The following is a 12131-nucleotide window of genomic DNA, read 5'->3' as shown; positions in this document are numbered from 1 at the left end:
GCTGCCCATGGACAAATTTCTGTAGCTATAAAGCTGCACAACAGCAAGAGAACTAGCTAAAAAACTGCTCATTTTCCCAGAAATTTCAACTTCCTTGCTCAGGACACCTTTGCTCTTAGATTTTTCTTGTAAATCAAGTTTGTGGGTTATACTAATTAAAATTTTGCAATGAATTTAAAATATCTTACAGCACATCCACATAATGTATGAGAGAAAATGATGAAAGACTCCCTGATTCACAAAGTAGTCAGTCTCCCCTTGGCTTCCAAAATGTTAAACAAACAACAAACACATGCCATGTAGCATAGATGAGCTTTGGTTACTCCAGCATGGCCCAATCTTTTCCAATTTTTCTTGCTTCACACCTGTCAATCTCGTTCCTTTATGGGCAATGTTCATTGTTCTAACCTCTCCTTAGAGCACATGGACAGCATGTGCACACGGGTGAGATGCCACAGTGAAACATCACACACTTCCTTCACAAAAAAATCAAAATCTTACAGCACCTCACTCATTGCAAGAGTCACAGTAGTTCTTTAATGAACTCCTCTCACTATGGCGTGTAAGAGAAGCAGGACCCTGATGAGTGCTGTAAGAAGAGCCTCACACAGTGCCATGGCCATGCTGGCTGCTGAGCCCTTTGGTGCCATGGTGTCACATCCATTCCACATCCATGCCCACATCTGTTCCACATCTGTGCGTGCATCCTTCCCGGAACTGAAAGGCCTGGGGAGTTAGAGGAGCTCTTGGAAGGCTGATGTGAGACAAGAAGGCACTCCAGGACATAAGTAGAAATAAGTTCCAACTTTGTGGACGAGTGATGTCAAACTAAAGAAATCTAGACAAAGATGAAAATTCAACCACAGACTTAAGAAAGTCTGAAATCTTAGTTTCCAGTTTTGCTAAAAATACAGTCTCTTGGCTTTATTTGTTTGTATCTCCAATGGTAGAAAATCTCTTCTGTGTTTTCATGGGTGAACAAGTTAAAGATGACATGGCAGTTTTTTAACTTTTATTTTATATATGAATACAATCCCCGAGACTAATGCAGTGAGGTGGCTGTATGATCACAACACTCAATATTCACATGTATATGTAAACATATGTACACATTTATACTCACCAAGGCATGAGCCGGCCAATTTTTGTCCATCTACTTTTGCTAATAAAAAAGCCAGCAACAGGATCAGTAACTGCACCTGAGGCTTTGCCAATGAACAGCACCAAAGAGGCGTGAAACGGAGTAATCTGAAAGTACAGACAGAATGCAGTAAACAAGAGCCATTGTTTCACAATACAATGAAACAGCATAAAGCAACTTTCCAGAAAAAAAACACCTCAGTGTTTTAAAGAATAATGATAGTTCATTTACAAAACATATCTGCTGCTGTCATAGAAATTCCTATTGGTTACCCAAAGCAAACAAATGAGACATTGAGATTGGTGCTGTGAATTAAGGGATCAGAAGGGAAAAATGCAAGGAAGGAAATATCCAGAATGTGTTTAGGATGAGGAAAATGAATCCGACAGTCAAATAGCAAAGTCCTTGTTTTAGTCATACAATCTGACAGAGTCCCTCTGTAATTATCCTCTTCCTTTTTCCCCACACATCTCCATCTCCCCATATCTTTATCTTGAGCCGATTTAGGAAATGGTAGAGGGGGCTGTTTACATGCAGTAATGTTTTTTCCTCTCCTGAGATTAGCAACAAGGCTGCTAACTGGTGGCGAGTGGCTGAGGAAGAGGTTGTTGCACAAGAGCCTTTATCCACTTGGGACTGAGTGGTGACAACGGCATTGCGTAAGGCACATCTGTTCAAATCAAAGTTGCCAGCACATGTCCATCACATCTCACTTGAAAAACGTTCATAGATTACATAAGAATGAAATGGCCAAGTAGAAAAACTTCTGAGATTAACCCAGGTGGACCATACTTCAGTGCCTATACGTGTGCCATATTTTAGTGCCTAAAAATGCAGTTTTTCCCAGGCAAGGCAGTTATTTTTTCACATATATCTGTACAGAGCTTAGGAATTCCCATCACACAATGGTTAAAAAACGTGGGTTCTCTTCCAAGTGCTCAATTCATGTCACTCCAACTACAGTCCTGAAAAGAAAGTCATTGAAACCTATATAAATGTGAATGTTCCTCACATCAATTATTGAGAGAAGCTGCTGGAAGAGCCTCTGTGGCTTAAAAAGAGAGAGCAAACAATATCCCTTCATCTCTGTGCTTCAGCATAGCAGTGCTGCAAAGGCCTGGAAAACACAGCTGATACAACACCAAGCATGAGCAGGTATCTCCTGCTTTCCTGCAAAGGATATTGTCTCCCAGGCAGCGTCACCAGGAATGCAGCTGGTGCAGGACCCCTGCCTGCAGAGTTTGCTGCAGATGTTCTCTCCGAGGTGAAAGAAGGAAGCAGTGATCTCTGAATGTCCTGGATACCGGCACAAAGGGCAGGTGCTATGGACTTCTGACATCACATCCATTACATTTTAGCCCAAGCCAGGGGAAATTGCAGTGGCTGCCAATGTTCCTGTCACCACCAGCTCCAAGACACATACTTACCCTAGAAAGTTTGTGAACAGGGAAGGATTGGGAAAGGCAGTGTCCAGCAGATAACAACAGCAACTCTCCATTCCATTGCTGCGTGGTGGGATGAAGCTGGGATGAGCACTGGACTGTGCCCCACCTTCTTGCTGATCCACCTTTGCTGGCTCATGCCCTCCCACAGCCACCAAAGGCTGGCAAGTAGCCCACCAGCCCAGAGGCAGACTCAGCATGGGGGCTGCACCAGGGCTGCCCACAGGTCACTACTGCTCCTCAAGAGACAGGGCAGCCGAAATAAGCACAGAATAGCAGCCAGAAAGAGAGAGGGGTTGAAATATTGCAGTTATGAGTGGGACAAGCACAAAAAACCTACAAATTAGGTGAGTTCCACATTTATATTTTGTTTGGATAACCTGAACAGACTGAAAGGAAGTGGATATTAGATCCACAGAGGTGGAAGAAAGCTTTGAGGAAAAAGCAAAATCCCTTTCATGTTAGGAGTGGAATCTGTATAGTCACCCTGTCTTCATCATTGGTGTGGGCTTATAACATCCCTTGGCTGCATTTTCTTATCTCCTAAACCTAGACAGTGTCTGTCAGCACCAATGCCAGAAATGTCTCAGTGTTAATAAAGTACAAGATAAAATATGCTAAATTCACCCATCTCAAAAGAAATAAAGACCAGGATCTTTTTATCAGAGAATTTTGGTGTTCTCCAGCAATTTGACTCAAGGTTCCTGTGTGGTTTGGAGTTCCATTCATGTCTGTAGTCTATACAGGTAATTTAGGGGGAACAAGGAATTCAAATTGAAAAACTGTAAGTTCCAGAAAATTAATAAAAATATAATTTTCTTAGAAAGGATCCAGATTATGTATGAAAGATTATACTTGGTGACTTTCACATTCTCTCAAGAAGCTAAAACAGTTCTGCTCTCTAAGTGGGCAAGAAATAAATCCAGGTAATGACCATTATAATTACATTCTCTCCCCTGAAAATGTGTGGGAAAGAGCACAGGATTTCAGAGCTATTTATCAGGCCTTGAAATAAATCCTGTCCCTGCAGGACTACTTCAGAGAACAAATTAAACCATCAGGGAAAAAATAATTAAGCCCCTTAATGAAAGTGTAAGTATATCACTACAAACATGAAGCAAAATTGTTGGGTTTCAGTAGCAGCTTGTTAATAAAATAATTATTTTGATGTCACTTATTTATGCAGTGCCCAAAGATGCATGGATGGGACCCCAGCTTTCTGGACACTGTACACAAACACATGAAGGAGCAGTCCCTTGCTTCAAGAATTTTCAGTCTCTGTGTTAAGCAAAGAATGGAGAAATTGCCATATTTCCAAGCACCCTGGGAAAAAGGTGTTAGAGTCTTTCTCATTTAGTTCCAGCTTCATCATCTCCAATGGTTTGTACTGCCATCCTTGATGTCAGTGGGCAACAGCTTTAGTCAGAGCTGCTCCAACTCCCTGCTGCACTCCCAAGCTCTTTTTTCCACCTCCAGCTCCTCAGATTCCACACCATCCACTTGACATCTTTGACACTGCTGACCAAAACCAGCTCCTTTTCTACATCTTGTGACTTTGATCTCAACAAGACACTCAAGATGATCTCAGTTGTACATGCACACCTTACTGTGTTGAAAATTTAATTAAGTCAGAAGTCAGCTTTTAATACCATACTTTCATAGGAAAAAAATAAACCCAAACTTCTGGACACCTCTAATCATAATATCCTGTATTTAGACAGCAAATGGGTAATGATATCTGACCCAGAACCTCCTGTTTTTCCCAGAAAATAGGAACAGTCATCAGTGCTGAAGTCCCGTCTCTAGTTTCAGAGCTGTTCTCACAGTCCCTGCAATTTGGCCTCAACTCCCTAAAATCTTCTTTTTCCAAACCAGCAGCTTGTCCTAGTTACCATGCATGCATACAAGACAATCCAAAACAGTAAAAATTGCTTATGGATTGATTTTCTTTGTGTCTCTGCTGTCCTGAATTCTAGCTGGAGCAGCTGAAAGTCAGATGAATGGGATGACTCCTAGTGCTTTGTTTCACCAGGTCTGCTTCTGCACCAGACTGGAAGCAAAGAACCTTCAGGAAGGATAACTCAGCTTTATTTGCCATGAAATTGCCTTAGACAAACCACATAAAAATTGTGTGAAATTATATTGACTACTGTATGCAACTGGAGTGATTTTAACTAAACCACATGAACAAAACTTTGCAACATCAGCATGGTGATATTAATGTTTTCAGATGTCTCCTGTCTTACACTCTTTGACTCCTGACACTGAGAACGGATTTTTCTTGTGTCTGCAAGTGTGTGATGAGCACTACAGCACCCAAAGTTCTAATAATGATCCCAAACTAAAAGTGAACAACAGCAATGTCAAGACAGAAAGAAAACGAGGGAGAAAAAAAAGAAAAAAAATCTGGACAAGTTTATGCAGTTTCCAGGATGCTGAACAGCTAGAGGCAATGACAACGAGACAATTTAAAATATTTGTTAACTAATTCCCCTTCTATCATTCCAGGAACATGGCTGACAATATCAGAGTTAAGTCTACAGTCTGCAAATGTTTCTTGTGCTACTTACATGGGCTATGTCTAGCAGGTAGATCTGCAGGAAGAAGGAAGCAGCACTCCCTGCCACTTGGTTTGGGGCACCTCCTATGGCATAGCACAGTTTGCTGCACATCGAGAGCCTGTACCCCTGTGGGAGAGGAAGCAGAACAAACCATGAGTAAACCAATGTGCACAAGTTAAAAACTACACAAGTGATAAGGTTACAGTCTATAGTTAACACCACCTTCATGTATTTTCTTCACAGCTACTCCACTAATAAATCCGTATGCCCTCAACCCCTATCATCAACAGGCATTTGGGGTGCTCGTTACTTTGATTTTTAATGGGTTTGTTCTCTAATTCAGCCCTTGAAAACAGATTACAGTGTTCCTAAAAGTGAGTTGTGGTGACCCTCAGGCTTACCTACCTTCCTCTCACAAGTTATTAAAAGGAAACAAGTCTTCAAAAAAAGCAAGAAGCAGCAGAGAAGTGCTACACTATTTGACCTTCGTTTTGTCTTTTAATACTTAGTTCATATTTTTAAAGGCTGAAGAATTTTACTTTTAAAAAAATTTCTTTTATTAACCTCTCAGACAAGAATTGATAAATACTCTTATACCGAGTAATTAAACAACATTCACAGAAAGTTCCACATAACAAAAAGATCCCAAACATTTGTGCTTTGTTCCTTCCTTTGTCACAAAATGCTGGTGTGATACTGGCAAAGCCACTTGACTTTGTACATCTTTTTTATATCTTTGTGAAAATTGGCATCGTATCGTAAGTGATTTTGGGTTCCAGATTTTTTAGAAAATCACTCCAAATGTAGGTAAAAAAAATTTCAAAACTGTGCTCTCATTTGTCATTTGATGTTTGACAAGTACATAAGCATGCAAGAATATTCTCAAATATAATAGCCAAATAATAATAAGATAAATATTGAAAAATAAGGTTGCATACCAGTAATTAAAATACAAAAAAAAAATGCAGTTTCTAACAGAGATTCTATTGAAGAACATAGGCTTTTTTTTTCCCAATAGTAAAAGTTCCAGGATACTGGAAAGCCTTTTAAAAAAAACCACAAGATTTAATTTTATGCCATAAAATTCAAAGTTAAGAAAGCAAATTACTCTTTGCTAATCTGTATTCCTTTCAGAGGGACAACACATCAAATTAAATTTTTAACTTTTAGGCCTTCAGTCCCTCTTTAAAATTTGCTGTCAACAGAAGCCAGAAACATGAAGAGGAGCAGCAATATTAATCCTGGGTCTGTCTTCTCTCTGAACTGACTACACAAGCCCTTAATTCTTATGTTAGATTGTGATAAAAATAGAGATATGGAAATGAAATCCACCATGATGATATTCTGACACATTACCTAATTTCTGAACATTTTTAAATTTGCTAACCCATTATCTTTACTCTGTAACAGTTTGGAGAAGTTTTAGACTTCTAGGCAGTGCCTTTCATCATCTAAACATTTCCCTTTGAACTGTTTTATCAGAGTGGGTGTGAACAAACAAGCACAAGTATCAGGACTCCTTCCTTTTTGTGTTTTCCCAGAAGAAGAGAGGGTGGGATTCCATTACTACACCCAAGGAAAGTGGACACTGTCAGGGCCCAAGCTGCAAAACGTTATCACCACAGCAGACCTCACTTTACACTGCATTGGCAATTTTCTTCTTTGCAGGGAAAAGAAAGAGTGATAAACAGTCACAAGACAGACTTCATTTGTAACAATGGTACTATTTAATTTGATAAGAGATTGCAAAAAAAAAGAGACTATACACATATTTGCTGTCCGAAGTATTTCTTCATTTTCCATACATAAGTCCTACTAAACATGAGCTTTACTAGACTTGTGGGTCCACAGAATTTTACTGCCTTGACCCATTGCCATCCCTTGAGCTTTGCTCAAGGGACTGTATACTTTAAAACTTTGTTTCATTTTTTTTATTTTTAGTCATTCCCTTTTTAAAGTTTTATGTTTTAGTCATTACTTTAAAAGTTTGCCTTCTCTTGATACTTTCCCTCCTGATCTCCAAGCATTGCAAGATGACTTTGAAATCAAGAGTTATAAACCACTGCTATGCAAATCATGTATTCTACTGCAACCTCAAAACCAGAAAAAAATCCTTTTAGATCTGTAATGCTGCTTTCACACTTACTTTCACTAATAATTTTCATAGACTTACAGAACGGTTTGGGTTGGGGAGGACTTATGAAGATCATCCAATCCAACCCCTCTGCTATAGGCAGAGACACCTTCCACTTGCTCTGAGCCCCACCCAACCTGGCTTTGAACACTTCTGGGGATGGAGCAGCCACAGCTTCTCTGGTCAAGCTGTGCCAGGGCCACAACAGCTTCATAGTAAAGAATTTAATTTGTACATGCTTCTTCTAGTTGGAAACCATTGCCCCTTGTCCTTTCAATAGCTAAGACTGTGGTAAAACAGAAAAAGTAAATGCCTCCAAACATGACTCCAAATACATGATTCCAAAATGTTTTTAGAATGTGAAGAATGTCAAGTTCTTAAGAACTAATCCAATTAAAGCTGTGGTACATGAAATGGTCAACCAAGATCTAAACTTAAAGGCTGCAGGTGGTACTCCTGTCTTTACAGCAGTTTCATGGTTAGAAAATTGACAGTCTTAGTACATTTTTTATGAAGTCTCACTGCGATTCCACACATGCCCAGAATGCTGTTTAACTACTCTCTGAACCATGCTCCCAAATCACCTTGAAGCAAAGTTAATACTTTGGTCACAGCAGTAGTTAAGTTTTAATTAAATTTTGGTTATGACTGTTATTTTCAGAATAAAACAAGCTGTCAGATAGACATGGCATACAGAGGTGTCCTGCCTGGTCACTCACAGAAACACAGGGAATCTGCAGTTCATGAGCTCCCTGGAAGGTAGGTTACATCCTGATCACTTCTCCATATCTCTTTTCCTTTTATTTTGCCTAATTGCCTTTGCAACTTGTTTGTACATTAAGCCATAAACACCACAGCCGTTCTGCTTGGAAATGACACATATTGTGAAAGGAAGCGCTACTGTCATTGCAGGTCTGCTGCCTGGTAATTTCATTGCGTGTCCCTGAGCTTCTAGCTGCTGAGAAGCAATCCTTCAGAGTCTACATTCTGGCGTGTCTTCCAAAAAGAAGCAGCCCATAGTAAATTTTTGCCTCTCCATGTTGAATTCATATGATAATGACCACATTTTCTGCCTCGGTATGCAATGGAAAGTGGTAAAATGAAGGTAGGACCCCCCACCAGTAAAGCTGAAGCATTTCCTTCTCTCTAACTTCCTACAATTAAGAGCACAGAACATGCACATGGCAGCTGTCTGTTACAGGATCTGCAGGAGCAAGTCCCCCAGCCTTGGTTGGGTTTGCATGATATTGCCCGTAAATGCTGACACGAAGTGTCTCGGGAAGGATAACACTGAGCAGGGCTGCGTGGCACTGGCTATCAGCTGCTCACAGGGCTTTCCTCCAAGGGCTGGGTGTCCCTGCTGCGCTGCTTCCTCAAAAAACACAAAACGCTTGACTCCTGTGAAATCCAGTAAAAGCTTCTTCACCTGTGCAGGTTTGTCAGCACGCTGAAAGTACTCCACAAATCATTAGAGACAGGAACGTGCAGGCAGTGGTCAAATAAGGAAAGAAACATAAAAGTACGATCAAAATTTTGTTTCAAGACCCCTGTGGCGTAGTTGAACGTCAACATCAAATTGCTTCTACAAGCTTTACAAGATATGTGAGATCATGGCATGGGAGGTAAGAGGAAGGAAGGTCAAAGAAAGTTCCTTTTCTTGTTGTTTTCAGATTATCTTGAAAATTTCAGACTTATACACACTCCAATCATATCAAATTTAATTGTGTTTCAAGGCAAACCAATAAAGCATAATAATTGAGAGATTTGATCTTGCCCTTTAAATAGAAAGCTTAAACATTGTTATGGAAAATTAATGCTACTCCTACACTATAGTTCCTTTATTTTTAATTCTCTTGTAAGTTAAAACATTACTTGTAAATTTACCCTTCCCCCAACAGAACAGAATTTGAATACAATATTTATAGCAGTACGTCTTATTTCTACAGAAAGTATCTCAGCTCTTGAAGACAGCTGAGCAACTGTGTTATAGGCATAGGGAGCAGCCACGTTTTGTCCTAAGCTATTCGTTATCACTGGAGTCCAGAACTGAACCAACAAGTCATTTAAAAGCAGTAAGAGCAGAGAGCGAAACCTGTGACTCAAAGATAAATGCTAGTCTAGTTTTATCTGAGAAACAATGAAATGTAGCTACCGAGGCGCAGCTTTTGAGTCAGCTTTTCTCTCAACATGGAGTTAACACTGGTAATGAATTTTCTGTTCTGTGAGTGACTAAATAACTGCTTGTTGAAAGCACGAGTGGGGCAGTCACGGGTGACACCCCAGGTCCTCACACCGAGCATCTTGAGGACTGGTTTCAGGTTCCTTAGTGACATCAGCCTTGAGTGGATCAGGTCTTGTGTGCATACACCTAGGAAAGGGCACCTGAGTAAGGTGGGATACAGAGGTGCTTTCTCAGGATACTCTTCCAGCTGCTGGCAATGCAGCTCTGAGGAACTCCGTGAGACAAAGACGGCGTATCTGTGCAACATCTGCAGATTTATGCCATGAATTCACTCAGATGCCTCCCAACCAGAAAAAATTCAAGCCCGAACAGGATGTGCCAGGTGTCTGAAGAGCTCCATGGGCTGAATACCCCCCAACATGCTGTGGGAGGCTTCCTCACCCGCTCTGTTTGGAAGTTGCCCCTTCCCAGTTTCACCTGGTGCTTCCTCAAGAGCCACAGAGTTGGGGAAAGGAACTGGTTGGTCCTCGTTCCCCCTCACCTGCTTCTCATTTCTACCGCGGCGATCACTGACTGAGGAGGCAGCGTGAGATACCCTCGCCCACACCACAATCCAGCCCTGGAAATCGGGAGCGTCTGAGGCTCCGGGGGAGCGAACCCCTCCTGCCTCCCGCATCCCACCTGCCTCGGTCCGGGAAGCAGCCCTGAAGGGGACAGGAGGTGGGAAACGAATGCGCTTTTCCCTTTATTCACTTTTCGGGGAGCACGAAGCCTGGGCTGCCCCAGCCGCGCCGAGTGCCCGCGACGCGCCCGCGATGGAAGCGAAACGCCGGCGCGGCGGGACCCCGCTCTCGCCCTGGGCTGTGTCCCAGGGGCTCCCCGAACCCCGCGACAGCCGCCCTGCCCCTCGCAGCCTCCGTACCTCCTGCTCGCCCGCCGGGGTGTCCCTCGCAGCCCCCGCCATGGCAGCGCCGACATCCCACCCCGTGCGACACCTGCGCGCCCGGGGCGGGGCGGCGGAGCGCAGCCGAGGGACAGCGGGCGGTGTCCCCGCCGCCCTCTCCAGCGCCCTGAGGGCCGAAGCCGCCGGCGCTGCCCTCCCGGCCCGGGACAGAGCATCCCCGCCCCGCCGAGCCCCCACAGCCCGCGCCCTCCGTCCCTCCCCGACACCTCCGCGGGGAGAGGAGCGGGACAGCTCCCGGCCGCCACAGCTGCACAGGGTGCGGGGCTCAAGGCACGGGAGTGGAGGGGCCGGGGCTGTTTCCATCCAGCCCCAAAACGCCATCTCTGCCCCTTGAAGAGATGCGCGGTTTCCCGAGATGTAGGGATGTAGAACCACGCCGGACAACAAGGCTGTCAGCCGGACGGAGATCACACAACACCCGCCCCTGAGGCGGGACACGCTGCGGGGAATTCTTCCATTCCGGCGCTTGGAGATGTTAAGGGCCTGCCCAGGGAGGCGGTGGAGGCACCTGGAGCTGTTTAAAGGAAGACTGGATGTGGTGTGACATGATCAGGACCAGTGCCATAGTCAGGCTGACAAGGTGGTGATCGGTCACGGGTCGGACTCGATGACCCCAGGGGCCTTTGGGAACCTCACTGATTCTGCGATTCTGCCGCTCCCGAGCCAACACTCTTATCTAGGATACACGAGTTCACCACCACCCTGCCCCTAGGAAAGCGCTCTTGCACGCATGCCCTGCATCAGAGGAAATACAAATTGCATTTTGAAGTATGAACCCTTTCAACAGTGAGGTAGCCTAAGAGAAGAGGGTTTAACGAAGCCAACAGGACTTGTGACCTGCTTGTCTTAGGGAAATGATGACTAATCAATCTCTGCACCCAGGGCTTTTTGGCGTGACTGATTGGAAGAGCTCTGCTACTGACAGGGTCACCTGGTGGGAACTGGGCAGGCACTGCAAACCATGACATAAAGTACTGACATTTAAATCCTGTGCAGCCTTGTTTGGTAAGAGTAACTACAGCAAATTTGCAAAATTCTGAAAGAACAAGGCATTAAAATTTTTTCTAACCAGACCTTTAACTGAAAACTGAGATTGTAGCCTTAGACACACCTTATTGAAAACTCTCTGAAGGGCATCTCTAGAGGCTGATGCCCAATGAGCTTCAAAACAGACGGATTGCCCAGTACCAAGCTAAATACAAGATATGCATCTAACATTCAAATTCAACATTTGGGTTTTGTCTTTACACAGTCCTCATAACACATTAAATCCTTTTTACCTGAATTTGCACGTTTCCTCACAAAGGGAAAACTAGAGAAAACTTTGCCTCTCCTTGTTCTTCTCTTGGCTGTTTCAGTTTTGCTGTAAAATATCTTCCGGCATAGGCTTTACTCAAAATAGCAAAGGCTTGTGAAGAAACAATGAATAACTGATGGTATTTGTATGTTTCACAATTTCTAGCACTGATCAAACCAGTTATGCTGTTGTCTGACCACTGCACAATTGCTGTGTACAGGCACTACAGGCAGATAATCAGTCTTTACAAACTTGACCAAAACAAATTAGATTTAGCAAAGTCTTCTATTCATTCCAAATATTTTCTCCAAATTAGGAAATGTTATTCACAGTTTCTTGCCTTTTCTTAAAGGCACTTTCTAATCTAGCATAGGATTAACACAGCCAGCATAACTTCAGACTTTTCAAGG

General features: G+C 43.1%; 1 protein-coding gene across 2 annotated transcripts in view; it reads right to left on the bottom strand.

Annotated features, from left to right (window-relative positions):
• MFSD2B (MFSD2 lysolipid transporter B, sphingolipid) overlaps positions 1-5266 on the bottom strand; it is a 31801-nt gene extending 26535 nt beyond the window's left edge. For both annotated transcript variants that reach the window (XM_040058925.1, XM_040058926.1), the window contains exons 1-2: positions 5154-5266; positions 1124-1248 (exon numbers count right to left, since the gene is read on the bottom strand). In XM_040058925.1, coding sequence (XP_039914859.1) covers positions 1124-1248; positions 5154-5255 — 227 coding nt within the window. In that variant the 5' untranslated portion in view covers positions 5256-5266. The remainder of the gene's footprint in view (positions 1-1123; positions 1249-5153) is intronic.
• Between the last annotated feature and the right edge of the window lie 6865 nt (positions 5267-12131).

This window comes from Hirundo rustica, chromosome 3, assembly GCF_015227805.2.
Source record: "Hirundo rustica isolate bHirRus1 chromosome 3, bHirRus1.pri.v3, whole genome shotgun sequence".
NCBI lineage: Eukaryota > Metazoa > Chordata > Aves > Passeriformes > Hirundinidae > Hirundo > Hirundo rustica.
Note: the sequence above shows the minus strand (reverse complement) of the source record. Positions and strands in the feature narration are given on the sequence as shown.